The following is a 20,542-nucleotide window of genomic DNA, read 5'->3' on the forward strand; positions in this document are numbered from 1 at the left end:
TAGTCAATGATTTATGATTTCGCATACTAATTATATTTAAACCGCATATAGAATATTAGATAGTTTTACTATGAAAACAAAAACACCATTTCGCATACTATTGTAATTTTGCATACGGTATACATACAATTTGCATGTGAAAAATTTCACACATTATTTTGCATGTACTAATTTCGCATGTTTAAATACCTTTTAGTACATTACTTAACTTTGATTCTAATTACATAACATACAGCCGGATATCATGTACAACGAGGAGAAATACACAAACGACAAACGTGTAAACGTATTTGCCTCAAATTTTGAAGACATCATACTAAAATATGAGGTAAAAAAACTTGATTCGGTTGACTTGGTGTTTATTCCGGTACTTCAAGGTGACCACTTCTATGTCTTGTGCTTCCACTTGAAAACCGGCAAAATTGAGCTGATTGACAATTCAGCTGCTGAACAAGAGTTTAAGGATAGATACAAGGGGCTTCCAGACACACTGGTAATACAAAAACTTCTTCATATACATGTTATATTTTATATAAAAGCTACTGACACAATGTTGCTATGAAACAGAGAAGGGTATTGGTTTTATACCTACAAAGGGCTTTAAAACCAACACCAGCTATAAAAGAACTTGAAACATCAGAGATAGAAAGAAAAGTGATGGATTGGAGGACGGAGAATAACAGCGTAGACTGTGGTGTGTTTACGATGCGTCACATGGAAACATACAAAGGAGAGAAAACACCATGGGTGACTGGGTTTGTGAAAGAAAATGAAGTAAACAACAGACATAATTCACAACTTCATCTCCTGAGGCACATATATCTAAGTAAAATCATTCTATCCGACCACAATGTGCATCGTAAAAAAGTAATTAAATTGGCAAATGCTTTCGATAAAAGGCCAGACAAAGAAAAGTATATGAAAGATTTGGAGAAAATAATCCCAGATAGGTTGAGAGCATTTATTGGAAAGGACTAGTCAACTTGTTTGATGTTGGATTTTTGTTGAATATTTAGACCTGTTAGATAACATTAATGTTTTTAATTTCACATATATTATCTATAAAATCGCATGTTTGAAATTAACTTGCTTAAAATATGCATAATGAGGAATATAAATATGCGAAATCCAAAATCCATTCCATAACACAACATGCGAATTTAATGAAACATGTAAAACTTGAATGTTTTATTAAAATAAAGCACTAAAATAAACCAAGTTCATTCAAAAGATGAAAGAAACTCCATTTTCATCTTCATCAAGCATCTTAAGATAGTTATTGCATCCGCCAACTCTTTCAACTGCTTCTCATCCCTTTCACCCAGATCAACCATGAACATAACATCAATTTCTTGAAGACTACTCACTTGCATCTGAGATAGCAAGTTCATAATTTCTTGTCTTCTCTTCATGTTTTCTGTTACACGAGAAATGTTGGTTTCCAACATCTCTTGACATGATCGATCCTCTTGAATTTGTTCCTGAATCCTTTTTCTCAAAGACTACTTGATACTTGATTCAGAAGAGGAGGTTGGTAGGTCTGCCATTTTTAATAGGATGTTTGAAATGGTGATAAAAAGATAAACTTTATAATAAAAGAAAAAAGCACTGAAAAGTAATTAATATGAATTATTGAAATCAATTATTGAACTGAATATTTGATTTGAATTATTGAACTAAACACACTGTGCGAAAATACATATAACTACTTTTAAAGCATGCGAAATATAGAGCTAAATATGTTAAATACTTTCTAGTCTGCGAAATGTCCAACTTAAAAATGCGAAATTAAATTTTAAACTTCATTATGTGCGAAATGTCCAACTTAAACATGCGAAATTATTCATATGATCAAATCTTAAATACTTGGGATATGTTAAAAACACAACATCGATATTTAAAACAACACATGCAATATGATAAACTCAACAAATAAAACCAGAAACATCTTATCTTCAACCTCGTTACAATCTAATAAAATGAAAATATCTTCAAATCAAATAAAACCTAAACCTCAACTGTAACCCTATGATGAAAAAACCAAAACAAACATCCTAAATGACGAATCCAGCATTTTCGGGATCGCCAATCTGTGTTCGGTACATGAATCAATCAAAAAACCTACAAATCGAATTGATACGGAACAATAATTAGATGGACGGTTATGAAACAAACTCGTAATCTGCTTCCTTGTTGACGGAATTCCCTGATTAGCCCTCAGATGTTTGAACAAAACAGAATGTCTGATATACCCTTATCTAATTAAATTGAATCAGGACACGTGTATGGCTGTGGGCATCGCGTACATAATGTACGATTAGGGGATTTGTATCCTACACTTTACCTATATATATATATATATATATATATATAGGGGATGGATCATGAGAAAACTAGTTTAAATGAGAAAACCAAAAAACTAGCTAAAAAAGCCAAAAAAACATGCCAATTTTTTTTTAATTTCTATAAAAAAAATCGCAGCTTTTTATGCATGGAAAAAAATTAAAAAAAAAAAATAAAAAAAAAGTTTTTGGTTGTATTGCACATGTGCACTATTACGGATATAGTGCACATGTGTAGTACATGTGTAGTACACATATAATCACATGTATTGAACATGTGCAATACAACAAATTTTTTTTTTTTTGAAAATTTTTTTTATGTATTAAAACTAGCGATTTTTTGTTAAAAATTGTAAAAAAAAAATTGGTATGTTTTTTAGCTTTTTTTTAGTTAGTTTTCTAGTTTTCTCATTTATGTGTAGTTTTCTCATGATCCTCTTCCTATATATATATATATATATATATATATATATATATATATATATATATATATATATATATATATATATATATATATAGAAATCCGCTAAAATAAGAACCACCTCCAGTTGTAAGAACCGTGAGAACTACTTGATCCGGGGAGAGTTGGACCAAAATTTTTTTTCATAAACGTAGATGCGTGTATTATAAACACATTTGTAAAAAAAAAATGTCGTGTGTGTAGTTTTGAGCACCACAAGTTTGGGTTTACGGGTACCGTAAATAATAAATAAAATTTACGGTACCCGTAAACCCAAACTTGTGGTGCTCAAAACTACACACACGACATTTTTTTTTAATTTTTTTTACAAATGTGTTTATAATACACGCATTTACGTTTATGAAAAAAAAAATTTGGTCCACCTCGCCCCGTACGGTGTAGTTCTCATGGTTCTTACAACTGGATGTGGTTCTCATTTTAGCGGTCCCCTATATATGTATAGGAGAAGGATCCGTTAGGAACCACCCTTTATTGCGAGAATCGCGAGAACTAATGTGAACACAACCAAAAAATACCTAAAAAAATCTAAAAAACACCCAAAAAAATTTTTTTTTTACTGTTTTTTTTTTTTGGAAAAATCGCTATATTTCGTCAATAATAAAAAAAAATTCAAAAAAAAAATTCAAGTAACAGTTATCCATGCACATGTGTATTTGTATCATTTCTTTGACAAATTCTGTAATTCATTACAAATATCAGACAATTGCACTTTCATTTACACTACCATTCATAATACACTACTTTTTACATTAACAATAATAGAAATGCACATGTGCATCTATATGTATGAACTTGTTATAACATTAACAACACTAAAAATGCATATGTGCATCTATATATATGGACATGTTATAACGTGTTTTAGTACACCACTTTCAATACACATTCCCTTTCATCTATCATACCATCCATACTACACTATCATTACCTCATACCATCCGTAATACAATACAATTGCTTTTTACTATCCATAATACAATATTATTACCAATATTTCACTTTATTATATGTACATCAACACCATTTATACCATCCAAACAACATATTACATCATAAAGTGACAAATATATTCAAACCATCAACCACTAGATATAACTAACCAAAACACATGTATATGGGCCTACTTCATCATTTAAAATCACAAACCACACCTTATTTCATGTTGATACATATAGATGCACATGTGCATTTCTATTATTGGTAATGTAAAAAGTAGTGTATTACATATGGTAGTGTAAATGAAAGTGCATTTTTCTACTACTAGTAATATATTATGGAATTTGTCCAAGAAATGATACATATGCACATGTGCATCCATAACTGTTACTCGAAAAAAAAACGTTTTTTTTGTAACAAAATATAGTGATTTTTATTAGAAAAATATTAAAAAAATTATGGGTTTTTTTGGATATTTTTAGGTATTTTGTTTGTGTTCACATTGGTTCTCGCGGTTCTCGCAATAAGGGTGGTTCTCAAATGAAACTTACCCTATATATATATATATATATATATATATATATATATATATATATATAATAACTAGGTTAATGCCCGCGTTAAACGCGGCTTGAACCAAAAACATAATATTTACTTTGAAATTTAATATTCTGTACAAACGCATACATTGGAAGAAACAAACAAAAAATTATTCAAATCCCGGAAAAAACTTCCTTGTAGACGACATTTGTTGTTTTACTCGTTACATTCCCATCTTTGTCTAGTATAAGCAACTTCACACCGGCCCTGCTTTTGACTCTTGATAACGCAACATAAAGCTAACCATGTGAGAAAACTGGATATTTCAAATACAATCCAACCCTTGATAGAGATTGTCCTTGACTTTTGTTTATAGTCATTGCGAAACATACATTTAAGGGGAATTGTCGTCGTTGAAACTTGATAGGAATTCTTTTATCCGACGGTGTCAAACTAATTCGTGGAATAAACGTTCTTGTCCCTATGTTTCCTCCGGATATAATCTCAGCCTCTATAACACGTTTATAAAGTTTAGTAATTCATAGTCTCGTACCATTGCATAAACCATTTTGATGATCGATAATACGAAGCAACATTACAGGTACACCGACTTTAAGGACTAATCGATGATTAGGCAGACCAGATATTTTAAGTCCATTCAGAATATCGGGAGAATATAGTTTCACATGTGCTTCATTCTTTGCTTGATCAGTTTGACAAATACTATCAGAACTCAGATACTCCACTTCATCACCAGGAAACGAAGCAAGCAATCTTTCATTAATTTCTTGAACAACCTCATTTGTTGGTGCCAGTATAGCTCTTTCAGCAAAATAATCTTTATCTTTGTACAGTTGAAGAAGTGAAGGGTATACAAGGTCGATCAAATCTGACATAGGATCCACAGAGCACTTGATTAACAGATCTTCAGGAATATCTATAACCACCTCACAATCATCGCTGTCATCAATTTTTCCCTAGCCCAACTCAAGCAACCAATTCGCAAAAGCTTTAATCTCTTCTATATCAGATGCGTTCGCTCCTACGGTTAACCTCATGTTTTTCGTTAACGTAAGGACCTTGCAAGTACTCCAAATATACGATGACGTGATTGAAGCATTAACGATTTCTCGTGTACTGCCATTTGGTACAACCAGAAGTATTTGTCTAAAGTCACCACCGAACACCATAACTTTACCACCAAAGGTCATCTCACATTTGAAGATATCTTTCATTGTTCGGTCAAGTGCTTCAAACACATGTTTATGATTCATCGATGCTTCATCCCAAATTATCAATTTCGTTTTCCTCAATAAATCAGCAACGTCATCGTCCGGTTTAATAAAACACATCAAGCTTTCTGTTAAATTTAAAGGTATATGAAACCTTGAATGTGCAGTACGTCCACCAGGTAACAAAGAGATGCGATTCCACTTGATGCAACATTTAATACAATATCTCCTTTACATCTGATGGATGCAGATAATGTCTTCCACAGAAACGTCTTACCAGTCCCTCCGTAGCCATAGACAAAGAATAGACCACCCACATTACTATTAACTGCTTGAATTATCTCAACAAACACTAAAAGCTGCTCATCGGTTAGGCTGCTTAAATTATTATCAAATTCAATGGCAGTAGCGCTTACATCATACCCAAGCTCGTCAGCAATTAAACGGTTGTCTGCTGAATATATTGATTCACTATCGGGTTGAGGCATAGACGGAAACCGACTTAGACTTGAGTTGTTACGTAATAAGTAACGCTCAATTTTAAGCAATGTTAGGTTCCTTATTTGTTCTTTTGGAAGAGACAAACCTATTAAAATTATATAAATAAATTATTAAAATTCGTATAAATAAAAAATGAAATTAATAAACACTATTATATAAGAAATAACTGTGAAAAAATTAAATAACAATTTGGGTACCTTCGATCCTCAAAAGCTTTTGACGATTGTATAAAATATCATCCGCAAGGTACTCCCATGTATTTTCTCAAACATGTTTAGGCCTTGATAATGTATTAGATGCCAACATTGTAGCAAATAGATTACGAATATAGTATCCTGAACCTGTGTAGTACGCCTCTTTGATAGCTTCTATATACTCCTTGTCGTCGTCTAAAAGGCCTCTAGCGTAGCACGCATCTCTAAATGTTGGGAAGACTTGTCCATTCACAGTACGAATCTCTTCAAAAGACTTAGGACCTACTACCTTATTAAGAAGGATTCTTAAAAGTAAGCCTCGCCCATAGAAGGATTAACACAATGAATTCGACCAATGGTTTTGCCTATTATGCGTTTATCCCATATCCTTTCCTTCTGCTTCCAAACAAATTTAGTTAGGAACTCAACATAAGTAAGGGTGCGCGCCAATGGATCTTGTTCATTCTTTTCCATCCACCCCAAAAACATCATAGAAGAAATAGATGGTTTTTGAAGAACACTATCAAGATCGTCATCAGGGCCGTATACAACGTTTTGTTTATCTAGTAGATGAAATGGAAGCCTGATTACAGATGGATAGCGGTAATGAACATCAAATGCAAAGATGCTCCATGAAGCTTCGCAAGCCGAGAGATATCTGCAATCGTAATACTCTTTGACTTCACTTTTTCCATCTTCACGCTGACCTTCATCGGCATTTTGTACAAAACCAAATTCTGCCCTATCTGGTCCTTTGTTAATGTATTTAAACAAATACTTTATGGACGCAGCCTGGTTACACCATTCGACGTTAATGTGTGCCTGATAACGTCTCAATATGGTTTTGCTATACGGAACCACACTTCTGTTATCAAGCTGAATACCAGATTTCTCAACAAAAAATCCTGAATCTGCTCATCTATAGACCGGATAACCATTCGAATGTATAGTAGTCTGATCACAGAACTTCTTAGGAAATTTCTCCAAACAGTTACCTTCGACCATACACGGACAATTTAGTTTTGCAACACCACAAGGTCCGTGAATCATATAGTTGCTGACAAGAGTATACAGATCTGGATCTAAGTTTTTGTCAGGTATCTCGGCAGAAATAAACTTGTCAACATGCTCAACCAGAAGCTTACTTTCGTCATTTACGAACAGACAGATATGGGCATGCGGTAGACCGTTTCTGAAACTCTATGGTATAGAGAACTGCAATAGGATAATTAATATTAAAATACTTATTTTTGAAGTTATGGTTATGAACGTAGTAGACCACAAAAACTATAATAAAGTAATTGAATTAAATGGATGCTTACCTGCCGATGCGTTTCTGACTAAAGATTTCTCTCGCAAGTCTTTCATGATTGCGTCAAGCTTAATTTTGAACAATCGGCATAAAATGTCCGGTCTATCCTCCGGATTAATGTTCTTGTCCTTCAGAATTCTTTTAATCTCTGGCCATTTAGGATTACACGTGATCGTGATGAAAAAATCAGGGTATCCAAACCATTTACAAATGGCCATCGCATCATAATAATTCTCCCTCATATATCGCGATCCACAAGTAAACGAAGACGGTAGTAGTAAATGTGTTCCAATGTTTGACATATCTGGATTACCATTTTGTTGAAGCTTACTAAGGTTCTCATATGTCTCAGATCTCAGATTATTTTGCTGTAGACGTATGAATAGTAATTGTTCACTTTCAATCATCGTATATACGTCAACCAAGAACTGTTGCAAAAGTCTTTGAGCATTGAGAATCAAAGAGAAATGATTGACTCTATCTTGAACATGGTAAGCAAAATACTCTCTCATTGAACATTTTGACTCTTTCTTCTTCGTTGATGCCCTTCCTTCTCTATGAAGAATATCAATCCGGTAACCATCTTCACCAAAAGGGAAAAACAATGGATACTGAAGCGCGAGATACGATGGATGAAGCTCGCTAATACGCTGTAGACCATCTTTCTTTGACTCAACAACTACATCACGATTATCAAGAGCATCCTCAATGTCTCCAACAATAAGCGCAGCAACTTCGGACGACGTCGGTAGGTTGTATGTACGACCATCTTTAGACCAATTTGCCTTAAGCCGTAATTTTAAGTCAACATGAGGATTATCAACAAACCGATCTGTCACACCCCCAAAATACCACCTAGGGAATGTCCCTGTTAGGCGTGTGACAAACCAATAACGAGCCACTAATCATGTTGAACCCATACAAGTTTTTAAATGAAAATCATCACTTATTAATAAAAAGTATCAACAATAAGTTTCAATAAACCCAACATTGTTCAGCGGAAGCAAATAGTAAACCATAGATAACTGTTTCAAAACCAATGTATAATATCAGTAATTCCATCACATGTATCCATCCTGTTCGACCAATGACCACTCCAGCTACTCCAGACAGCAAGTTCCAAATCCAAAACATCTAACGACCTACGAGCATGCAACAAGTGTATCAGACAACGCTGGTGAGTTCATAGTTTTACGAAAACGTTGGTTACCAAGTGTTTAATCCAGTTTGTTTACAATTCCGAAAGTAATGTTGATAATATCTCGATACTGAACAAGACGGCTCCTGATGTATGTTTTGCTCGTTCCCCAGTGCTTCTATCAAAGCACTGGGCCCGACTGGGTCATTAGTTCACACCCGCCCTCTCTCAGGAACGGGGTGAGGGTGCCAAACCTAAGTAGCGCTACCAACTAATACCCCGCTATCACCCACGATAGCAAAAGACGGGACTTAAGAGATAGAGAGTGAGAATATTATCAAACATCCCAGTTTTACCCAAAAGATTTATCCCTCCCCGGGATACCCACTGACTGTCCCAACCACCGGGACGCATGCTCAAAGTAGTGAACTCACCGTAGTTTGCTCGGTTTGATATTATACTTCTAGTGTTCATTAACCGCTAGGTCCGTTACACGCGACCTACGGTACAATAGATATAAGTATGCGTATGATGAGTCATGCAATACCCTAATGTCCAAACAACCTGGTGTTTATTGATTACACGTTATCAAGTCTAGCATACCGTACACTAAGTAACACACAGTTTCTTATGTGGGACAGAATGGGTCACTATAAGTTAACCAGTAAGAACAAGAGTAGATTGTAGGGCTTATTGTATATATATATTGAAAAGCTTCACTAATAATAATATGAAAATGGCAATTTAACATATACATGATAGTTTAAATGATATGCTTATTTTATTCATACATATGTATATATGTAGGTTGACTTAATTCAACAAACAACAAGTATACATATTCATTACTAACCATCTCATGCATTTCCATATTTAGACTATATAATAACTGGATCTTTGTATAATTTCATATGTAGACCTATTTAACTAAATATCATATGCAGACAAACTTAGCAAATATTATATTCGACCCACTAAGAAAGCATATACACACAAAAAAAAAACAATAATAATAATAACAAGTTGATCATTTTCACCAATCAAGAAAACCGACCCATGAGAACAGTTAAATGCACAGTCCATTTCAATATCCATTTAACTCAACTTATATAAAAACTGTTTGCTTGAAGATATATTAATCCAAATGGCAATTGGCGGCTCACTTCATATATATCAACAATTTATTTATTTGATTTCACAAGTTCTGGTCCCTCTTTGCACATTAAATTCGGACTATAGTTTTTTTTCATTACCAATCCCTGACTCCATTATCAAACTCAAAATATGTGTGTGTGTGCGAACAAAACCAAAACGCGGACCTAAGATATGATATAATAAAGAAGAAAACTCTGATGTATACTATTTTATCAAACTCGGACAACTTAAAGGAAACTCGGACCAGCCATTGTCCATTAAACTCTGACCACCACATAAGAATAAAAATCCTGAACGCCATCCAGCATTCATCATGAATAAATTCTGATATCCCCACTCAAAATCGGACCGAATGAAAGAATAAGGTCTGACTCCCTTTTAAAACGTGAAACCCGGACTCTAACACCCTTTTAAAGCTTGGACCATACTCGCTAGTTAGCATCAAAATCCTGAAGTTCTATGCATTCAAACCCTGATGTACTCAATGAAACTCGGACACTTAAAAGAAAGTCGTGAACACTTTGGTTTACTTATAAACCCCGAACCTATAAGTTTAACTTGAAACTCTGACTAGAACATAAGGTCTTATAAACTCTGACCCCTATACACACTTTGATAGAATATAAATTCTGAATAGAGTACAACCAAACTTGGACCAGTTATAAAATTATGACTTCGTGACTTCACAAACTATTCCCATATAACCAACACAGAAAACACAGTTTTCAATGAAGCCGTATGCTATGCAAACCCTAATTTCAATACTCTTATCAAACAAATCCTCCGTAATAACATTATCATCTCTAACGTCTAGGAACATCGTACATTCATTCAATCTAGTAAAATTACATATCCACCAGACATAATCAATCTAAACATAGATAATTGTTTGGATGACTAGGGTTTAGCATGGAATCAAAATAACAAGAACAATCAAGTATAGCACATAACACATACCTTAAACTGATTACGAAGTTGTGCTAGAGAAGTTGAAGAGGTCGAAGTTGATTATTGAGAATTGTTGATTAGCCAAGAGGATTAGAGAAGTGATTGTTTAGATTATTTGAAACTGCCGTTTAATAAACTTTTAGGGAATTTAGGTTATAGAGGAGTTTATCAACTTTCAATAATAGCTCTAAACACCCTCATTAATTAATTTTCACACAAAAGCACTTAAATCATTCCATTTACATCCCAAAACACTCAATTCACGTATTCGACATGCAACCATAAGTTTCATATAAGTCGTCTGTTTTTAATTATTATTCGCGTTAATCACCAAAGCTTGGGAGTTATCATGTGTGTGTTCTGGTAATTCCCCGAATTATCAATGTAGACTCATTTAACCAACCCTAGTTAAATGCAGTGCTATGAATGTATAATTAAGTTAATTGTGGTTAGGTTAAAGTTGTAACCTGAAGTTGCGGGTTGTCACATCATCCCCAACTTGAAAGAAATTTCGTCCCGAAATTTGATAAGCAGTCTCAGGGAGAAGAAACGGTGAGTTAAGATGCCTGTGGGTTTTCCTCGGGTACCACATCATCCCCAACTTGAAAGGGAATTTCGTCCCGAACTCTCGCGATAGGAATTCGACTGTGTCAACGAATTGACTTGCTGGTCCATGCTTTTGCTAGATTCCTCGACAACTGCAATCTTGTCGTTAGCCTTAGGTTCTAGTAAAGGTACCACAAGTGTTTCATCGGGCAAACACTGCCTTGGATTTGAGACGTAAATGATATCATACACGTTATCCAATTCGTCGAGTAACTCGAGTTTGTAGGCGGCATGACCAATTCTTCCAGAATTCCGAATAACTCATCGTAACGTAAATTAAGCTTGCCATGCTTCCCAAGCGTACCACACCCTCCCAGAGTGAGATTTTTAACATGATACGGCCATCTACAACGGACTCCCAGTGTTTGCTAAGCTTATCATCTTTCCTGACGGTCACTCGATGCCGTTAAACAATTTCCGATCCAAGCAATCTTCCCAAGAGTTTTGAGTACAAGTCCTGGGCCCGTGCTTAGGTGGTCATCCACCTCAATCCACAAAGAGGTTGGCATTATCATCCATGCGGTGCCCCACACAGAGCTGTCTGAATACTAGAAGGGTAACAGCTACGGTAGAACTCAGCCAAAAGTATACGTCCTTCTAATTTATACCAAGTTAATCCCACACATGCTCGTAGCATGTCTTCGAGTGTCGGGGGTGGGGGGGTTCGTTTACTCAAACCGTTCGTCCTATGATGATAAGTAATGCTCATGTATAGACGTGAGCCAAGGGTGTTGTGTATCGCTTGCCATAAATCAGGTATAGCTCAAAATCGGAGGTAATAGGAGTTGGCACCTCGTGCCTAAAAGCCGCCTCTCTTAGAGGAACATTCACAAGTTATGAAGAATCGTCAGTTTCCTTGATTGCGAGATAGTGTGCTGGTAATGTGAGACAATCAATGATCACCCAGGTGATATTGTTTCCATTTCGAGTTGCGAGTAGACTAGTGACAGAATCCATGGCAGTCTGCTCTCATTTCCATATGTGTGTCTCTAGTTGCTGATACTTCCCCTTGACTTTCCCACAAGTCAAACATCATTCCCACACAGAGCTAGGTGGGCCTTCATGCCCGATCACTAGCACAAGGTTCATAAATCCTAATGTCTCTCATCACAACCCAGACGACTAGAATATCGAGGTCGGTGTGCTTTGCTCAACACAAATTCCCTATAGTTACCGTATAATGAGACCTACATTCGTTCCATGAGGTAGCGAATATCGTCCGACTTGCCAGAAGTTGCTCTTCCATGCCCCGCATGGACCAAACGTGAAATTCCTCTTCTTTTAGTACTTCGATTAGAACAAGGCGAATCTGACTGGGTAGGCTAGAGTCGATAGTGAGTTGCATGCTCATACGTGTTTTAGGTTCCATAGTCGTAACCACTCGAGAGTTCCATCCAGTGATGTCATCATATGTTTAGCTTTTTCGAAACAAGGGTACACGGGAGGCCCTTGTGATCGGTCTAAGTAGTGCATTCGGTACCGTCCAAGCGATGCCACCAACTTAAATCCAAAGACCACGTTTTCCATCGCAGGTTGTATGTCGTGCAGTTCCTTTTTGTAACTCCATTACGTAAGTCATCACTCTCTCGTGTTGCATCGGCGTGTAACTGGGACTCTGATTCGAACCATCATGATATACCACTAGATCACCCGCATCCTCAGGTAAAGACGATGCTCAGTGCGTTGCAGAGTTGGGATTCGAAAGCTGAATAGTCATCCTCCTGTTTTGTTTTCCACGAACACAGCACCCTGCAGTGGCAAAGAGATTTAAGCTGCACGATCTTCGAAAATCCCGCGATGAATTTGCGTAGTAGCTAGCGAAACTAAGGAATTGCTGTATCCCCGAAGGAATCTTTAGCGTCGATCAGTTCCTAACAAAATGGATCTTAGAAAGATCCACGTGTGTTCCTACTTCGTTGGTTACATGCTCAAAATGTATCTCTCGAATCCAGATGTTACAATTAACAAAACTTCACACGGAATGGCTCCTGCCTCAGGAGTTCTAAAATAAGGTACAGATGCCGTCCATGATGTTCCTTTCTCCTGGAAATGATTCTACACGTCATCAATAAGCATAGTCGATTCGTGTGGTCCATGAAGCTGTTGGTGTGTTGATCAACTCGATGATCATGGTGTACAAAGTCGCAATGGCCGCATTGCGTCTGATATGCCGTTGTAGGACCATTCTCCCCTCTGGACTCCCATCTGATGATAGTTCATTCGTTAGTCATTCCTCAAATGGAAGCTTGGCCCTTGCATTGGTAGACAGGTTGCCAATACATGATCGAGGCAAACGGTTCTCAACTGTCTCCTTGTTAAGTTCTTAATAACCAGAACACATATGTAAAGGCCCATCTTCCCTAATATAACTGGGGCTCCCCAACGGGAAAATCTAGTTTCGACAAAAAACTCATGTCCAACAGTTCCTGTAGTTGATTAGACAGTCCTTGCAACCCTCCTGGTGCAAGACGGTACGGAGTTCGAGCAATCTGAGCTGCCTCTGGCGCGAGATCAAACTGAGATTCTACCTAACAGCTGTGGAAGTAAATCTGAAAGTTCCTCGTGTAGCACACCGAGAGGAATCACGAACAATTCGGCGGATCCTCGATTCTCTTTTTCCTAGCCTTAACATCGGTAACGGTTGTTAATATAGTGAAGTAGTCCCACCGTAGACGCTCCTGGCTTTCATTGCTGAAATGTTACTATCCTTTACACCACACTGATGCTTTAGAGCAGGTAATGATTCTCCACTAAGGAGAGGGATACGCAAAATCTTCTCCTCAGAAGGTATGCCTGCACAACACCTGGATAACCAATCCATACTATCTACTGCATTGAAACTATCAAGAATAGCAGAAGGAAGGTCGATGTCGAACACTTGTCCCACAAGGTCGAGTTTGCATCCTAATGAACATAGGGGGGTTTCAATTGACTTACCTTCGGTCGGTTCTACAACAGGTTTGGTTTCAAGAAGCATCAGGGTTAAACAGAACAGAGACGAAGCGAATAGCTACCCATCCCAGCTATCGTGTTGCTATTACGCCTGATATAGCCTATGCCAATACTAAATGTCCTTCCATGAGCTTCATTTCCAGTGTTGTTTTCGTCACGAGAATTTCCAGTACTGCCGTCGTTCCCTTGGTTGTCGTCACCTTGACTTAACACAGTCAATCCTTGTCGAGGTCACCTTCGTTTCCATACTGTAAGCTACGATCACGAGTACCTTGATGTTCCGCGACTGTTGCCTCTAATATTGTTGCCTGTAACGGTGTCCTGCGTCCTTTCACCAACAAGGTCCATCTTTTCACATTCCGTGCCACGTCCTAAGGCACTACTCATGGTGCGGGCGGTTACACAGTCCGCTCTACAGTCAATCGTCATCGATTTTGTCCCGATTGGTTTGTAAGAGTCGACTCCAATGAGTCGCTGGATGGGGTTAAGGATTCAATTGGAGTCAAATCGCTGTTGTTCGTTGCCGGTAACTAGGGTCGTTCAAATGCTGAAGTCGGTAAGGTACTACGTTTACCCTCTTGTCCATCGTTCTTGCAAGTTGACTGAGTAATACACGGTATGTCGCGAGAGTGTTGCAGAAGTGATCACACTTCGGGATCTAAGGCGTCAACACGCTAAGTTGCAGCAAACAAAGATAAGTGAGGAAAGTATAGTCCAATCATTTGACGCTGAGCCATCCAACTCAGGGACGTTCGTACTAGCACCTAACATTCTACACAGTTCGCTAGGCGTTCAGATGTGTGATCAGGTGATACTCGATAGCATCAAGATTCGTAAGGATTCAGAAAGGGGTGAAAAGATCATGTTCGAGTAGGAGACAATCACTGTTATACCTCTTATAGACTGCTGAGTTCTAACATAACATTAATTAACAGAGCGGAACCCCTCTCACACTCGTTAAGCCTCACTGGGACTCACATGCACCCCACATTATTATTATGTGTGCACCCATAATAATAAGGCAATTTGCATGCTTATCTCAGTGCCTCTTAACTCGCGCTAAAAGGTTCCCCGAATTCGAGCAATAAGACAGATGACACCACAACATAGATCATGAAAGTTCAAGAAGAGTCACACTCTTAAAACACGTAACATGGGTTGGTAACATAAAAGTTCATACTGCAGTGCTAAGTGTGCATTCACGTGTGATGTTATTCATAAGCAAACACTAGATATACTATGCAATAGTAAACGAGAAACGAACCTTGCAGTCTAGAGCTGAGTGTCATGGTCGATTTCGGAACTGTTCGGTTATAGTCTGGTTTTATGAAAACGTTTTAAAACCAAGTTCACTATAACCAGTGGCTCTGATACCAAACTGTCACACCCCCAAAATACCACCTAGGGAATGTCCCTGTTAGGCGTGTGACAAACCAATAACGAGCCACTAATCATGTTGAACCCATACAAGTTTTTAAATGAAAATCATCACTTATTAATAAAAAGTATCAACAATAACTTTCAATAAACCCAACATTGTTCAGCGGAAGCAAATAGTAAACCATAGATAACTGTTTCAAAACTAATGTATAATATCAGTAATTCCATCACATGTATCCATCCAGTTCGACCAATGACCACTCCAGCTACTCCAGACAGCAAGTTCCAAATCCAAAACATCAAACGACCTGCGAGCATGCAACAAGTGTATCAGACAACGCTGGTGAGTTCATAGTTTTACGAAAACGTTGGTTACCAAGTGTTTAATCCAGTTTGTTTACAATTCCGAAAGTAATGTTGATAATATCTCAATACTGAACAAGACGACTCCTGATGTATGTTTTGCCCGTTCCCCAGTGCTCCTATCAAAGCACTGGGCCTGACTGGGTCATTAGTTCACACCCGCCCTCTCTCAGGAACGGGGTGAGGGTGCCAAACCTAACTAGCGCTACCAACTAATACCCCGCTATCACCCACGATAGCAAAAGATGGGACTTAAGAGATAGAGAGTGAGAATATTATCAAACATCCCAGTTTTACCCAAAAGATTTATCCCTCCCCGGGATACCCACTGACTGTCCCAACCACCGGGACGCATGCTCAAAGTAGTGAACTCACCGTAGTTTGCTCGGTTTGATATTATACTTCTAGTGTTCGTTAACTGCTGGGTCCGTTACACGTGACCTACGATACAATAGATATAAGTATGCGTGTGATGAGTCATGCAATACCCTAATGTACAAACAACCTGGTGTTTATTGATTACACGTTATCAAGTCTAGCATACCGTACACTTAGTAACACACAGTTTCTTATGTGGGACAGAATGGGTCATTATAAGTTAACCAGTAAGAACAAGAGTAGATTGTAGGGCTTATTGTGTGTGTATATATATATATATTGAAAAGCTTCACTAATAATAATATGAAAATGGCAATTTAACATATACATGATAGTTTAAATGATATGCTTATTTTATTCGTACATATGTATATATATAAGTTGACTTAATTCAACAAACAAGTATACATATTCATTGCTAACCATCTCATGCATTTCCATATTTAGACAATATAATAATTGGACCTTTAAACAATTTCATATGTAGAAAGCATATACACATAAAAAAAAACAATAATAATAATAACAAGTTGATCATTTTCACCAATCAAGAAAATCGGCCCATGAGAACAGTTAAATGCACAGTCCATTTCAATATCCATTTAACTCAACTTATATACAAACTGTTTGCTTGAAGATATATTAATCCAAATGGCAATTGGCGGCTCACTACATATATATCAACAATTTATTTATTTGATTTCACAAGTTCTGGTCCCTCTTTGCACATTAAATTCGGACTATAGTTTTTTTTTTCACTACCAATCCCTGACTCCATTATCAAACTCAGAATATATGTGTGTGTGTGCGAACAAAACCAAAACTCGGACCTAAGATATGATATAATAAAGAAGAAAACTCTGATGTATACTATTTTATCAAACTCGGACAACTTAAAGGAAACTCGGACCAGCCATTGTCCATTAAACTCTGATCACCACATAAGAATAAAAATCCTGAACGGCATCCAGCATTCATCATGAATAAATTCTGATATCCCCACTCAAAATCGGACCGAATGAAAGAATAAGGTCTGACTCCCTTTTAGAACGTGAAACCCGGACTCTATCACCCTTTTAAAGCTCAGACCATACTCGCTAGTTAGCATCAAAATCCGGAAGTTCTATGCATTCAAACCCTGATGTACTCAATGAAACTCAGACACTTAAAAGAAAGTCGTGAACACTTTGGTTTACTTATAAACCCCGAAACTTTAAGTTTAACTTGAAACTCTGACTAGAACATAAGGTCTTATAAACTCTGACCCCTATACACACTCTGATAGAATATAAATTCTGAATAGAATACAACCAAACTTGGACCAGTTATAAAATTCTGACTTCGTGACTTCACAAACTATTCCCAGATAACCAACACAGAAAACACAGTTTTCAATGTAGCCGTATGCTATGCAAACCCTAATTTCAATACTCTTAACAAACAAATCCTCCGTAATAACATTATCATCTCTAACGTCTAGCAACATCGTACATTCATTCAATCTAGTAAAATTACATATCCACCAGACATAATCAATCTAAACATAGATAGTTGTTCATATGAATAGGGTTTAGCATGGAATCAAAATAACAAGAACAATCAAGTATAGCACATAACACATACCTTAAACTGATTAAGGAGTTGTGCTAGAGAAGTTGAAGAGGTCGAAGTTGATTATTGAGAATGGTTGATTAGCCAAGAGGATTAGAGAAGTGATTGTTTAGATTATTTGAAACTGCCATTTAATCAACTTGTAGGGAATTTAGGTTATACAGGAGTTTATCAACTTTCAATAATAGCTCTAAACACCCTCATTAATTAATTTTCACACAAAAGCACTTAAATCATTCCATTTACATCCCAAAACACTCAATTCACGTATTCGACATGCAACCATAAGTTTCATATAAGTCATCTATTTTTAATTATTATTCGCGTTAATCACCAAAGCTCGGGAGTTATCATGTGTGTGTTCTGGTAATTCCCCGAATTATCAGCGTAGACTCATTTAACTAACTCTAGTTAAATGAAGTGCTATGAATGTATAATTAAGTTAACCGTGGTTAGGTTAAAGTTGTAACCTAAAGTTGCGGGTTGTCACACGATCTCGTACACGCCTATAGGTTTTCACCAGCTGATTATTTGAATCTAAAACCAGCTTAAGGTACTCTGTGTTCAGTGTCAAGCAAATCAAAAGTTGCGGAAGCTGGTTTCTTTGAGTTACTGTAATGCAATTGTAAGACAAAAGCAAAAGTATCAGTAAGTGTTTATATAACATAAAACCAATAATAAATCAAATAAATAAATAACGGAATGGTTTCCAGGAATACCTAAATATGGTTTTCCGATTACAGACTTCATTATCTGTGTCGTATATGTAAAGCTGCGCAAATTTTGGTTCACCACCTTCTTTAGGAAGAAGACTTCCCAATGTATGATAATTCTCACCACTAATTCGGTATACATACGGAGCATTTCCTCTATGTATTTTCGAATCAACTTTACCACCCATTGAAGTGAACAAAAACATAGAATTAAAATGACGAATATTCAATAAGAAATGATTGCTCTTGTCGTCTAAACTCTTGAAAAGATTTAGATATTCCTCACACGTCTCTTTAAAATTTGGAAGATGTACTTTTCCATAAACACAACAAAGCATGTAAGTTGTTCTTCCTGAGTAAACCCTTCATTTTCCGGCTTCAACTTTCCACAGCTTAGCGTTACATACGTCAGATACAACTACTTGATCTCCATGATCCAAATAATCTATTATACAAAAATATAAATATCAAATTGTGCTCTTTGTTACGAAAATAATATAATGAGGTTCTTCAAATGGAATTTAAAGTAGTGAGTGTGTAAGGTACTTACTGTTAGAAAGCCCTTTATATGGATCTTCAGCTAATTGTTGAGGAATAATAGGATCGTCAAAAGATAAGTCAACCATTGGAACAGGATATACGCAGCGACCTTTAGTAGACAACCTTTCTTTACCTCTTTATATCCTCTTCACATTTGATCTTTCAGTTGAGAGCGAAGGTTGATTTATTGAATGTGGAGTTGATGAAGTTTTGTTTATTCGGGATTTAAAACATGGACTCATATGAATATTAACATTGTCTTTGACACCTATATCTTGATAGCAACGAAAAATAATAAAAATGTCAGAATCAAAATAAACAAATTTGAAATCCGTAAATAAATACCACCAACCTGAAGTAGATGCTTCAGACGGACTTGTTAAAGGTGTAGTTGGGCAAAAACGTTGATCGATGGTATTGATATAAGACGATGAACGAATTGGTGTTACGATCCAGCATTCATTTGTATTGGATGCTGAAACATTGGATGACCAAGTAACGTTTTTTGAAGTGGAAGATTTGTTACTCACATTATGTCTCTTATTATCCAAATGCAATTTCCTAAATTTTCTTCGTTCAGCTGATTGTTGATGCTCAACATCATTAGGAGCAACTAAAAAAAAATATAGATATCCATAAAAAATCAAATTATACATTAAAAATTTTATTCCTGTCTAAAAAACCAAAGAATTTACCATTTGTAATGTTAGACAAATTATAAATGAAAAATTGTATTCATGTGTAAAAAATTATAGAATTTATCATTTGTAATATTAGCCAATGGACTTCTTCCAGATTCAACTCAACTGCAACAAAAAAAAGTCCAAGTTACCGTGTGAAAGATGTTTATGTATTATATAATTTTTTATTTAAAAAAAAACAAACTCATAATCATAATAAACAAAATTTAAATATATAAGTAAATAACACCAACCTGATGTATACGCCTCGTACGGACTTGTTAAAGGTGTGGTTGGCAAAATACGTCGATCCATGGTATTGATATAAGAGGATGGTCGAATTGGTGTTACGACACGACAATCATTTGTATCGGATACTGAAACGTTGGATGACCGAATGACGTTTTCTGAAATGGAGGATTTATTATTTGCATTTCGTCTTTTATTATCCTAATGTAGTTTACTTAATTTTCTACGTTCAACGTAGTCTTGATGTTAAACTTGATTAGAATCTACTGAAAAATAAAATGCATATAAAAA

General features: G+C 36.3%; 1 protein-coding gene across 1 annotated transcript; it reads right to left on the reverse strand.

The window, feature by feature from the left end:
• Window positions 1-4,472: 4,472 nt before the first annotated feature.
• LOC110880993 lies at window positions 4,473-18,970 on the reverse strand. The gene is made up of 11 exons (XM_022129393.1): window positions 18,789-18,970; window positions 18,627-18,681; window positions 7,549-8,323; window positions 7,385-7,441; window positions 6,635-7,137; window positions 6,374-6,515; window positions 5,809-6,117; window positions 5,379-5,659; window positions 4,853-5,276; window positions 4,692-4,810; window positions 4,473-4,598 (listed from the first exon to the last, which is right to left on the reverse strand). The coding sequence occupies exons 1-11, from the start codon at window positions 18,968-18,970 to the stop codon at window positions 4,473-4,475; spliced, it is 2,973 nt and encodes a 990-aa protein (XP_021985085.1).
• Window positions 18,971-20,542: the final 1,572 nt, after the last annotated feature.

This window comes from Helianthus annuus, chromosome 2 (genome assembly GCF_002127325.2).
Source record: "Helianthus annuus cultivar XRQ/B chromosome 2, HanXRQr2.0-SUNRISE, whole genome shotgun sequence".
Classification (NCBI taxonomy): Eukaryota; Viridiplantae; Streptophyta; class Magnoliopsida; order Asterales; family Asteraceae; genus Helianthus; species Helianthus annuus.

What these genes read in the sequence shown, in the direction of transcription:
- LOC110880993 (XM_022129393.1), bottom strand. Translation starts at nt 18,970, where the DNA reads ATGGGTGGTAAAGTTGATTCGAAAATACATAGAGGAAATGCTCCGTAT. An exon ending in ATGCCCATATCTGTCTGTTC is followed by an intron (nt 7,138 to 7,384) that starts GTAAATGACGAA and finishes ATAGATGAGCAG; the next exon opens with ATTCAGGATTTTTTGTTGAG. An exon ending in ATATTTGGAGTACTTGCAAG is followed by an intron (nt 5,277 to 5,378) that starts GTCCTTACGTTA and finishes GAGTTGGGCTAG; the next exon opens with GGAAAAATTGATGACAGCGA.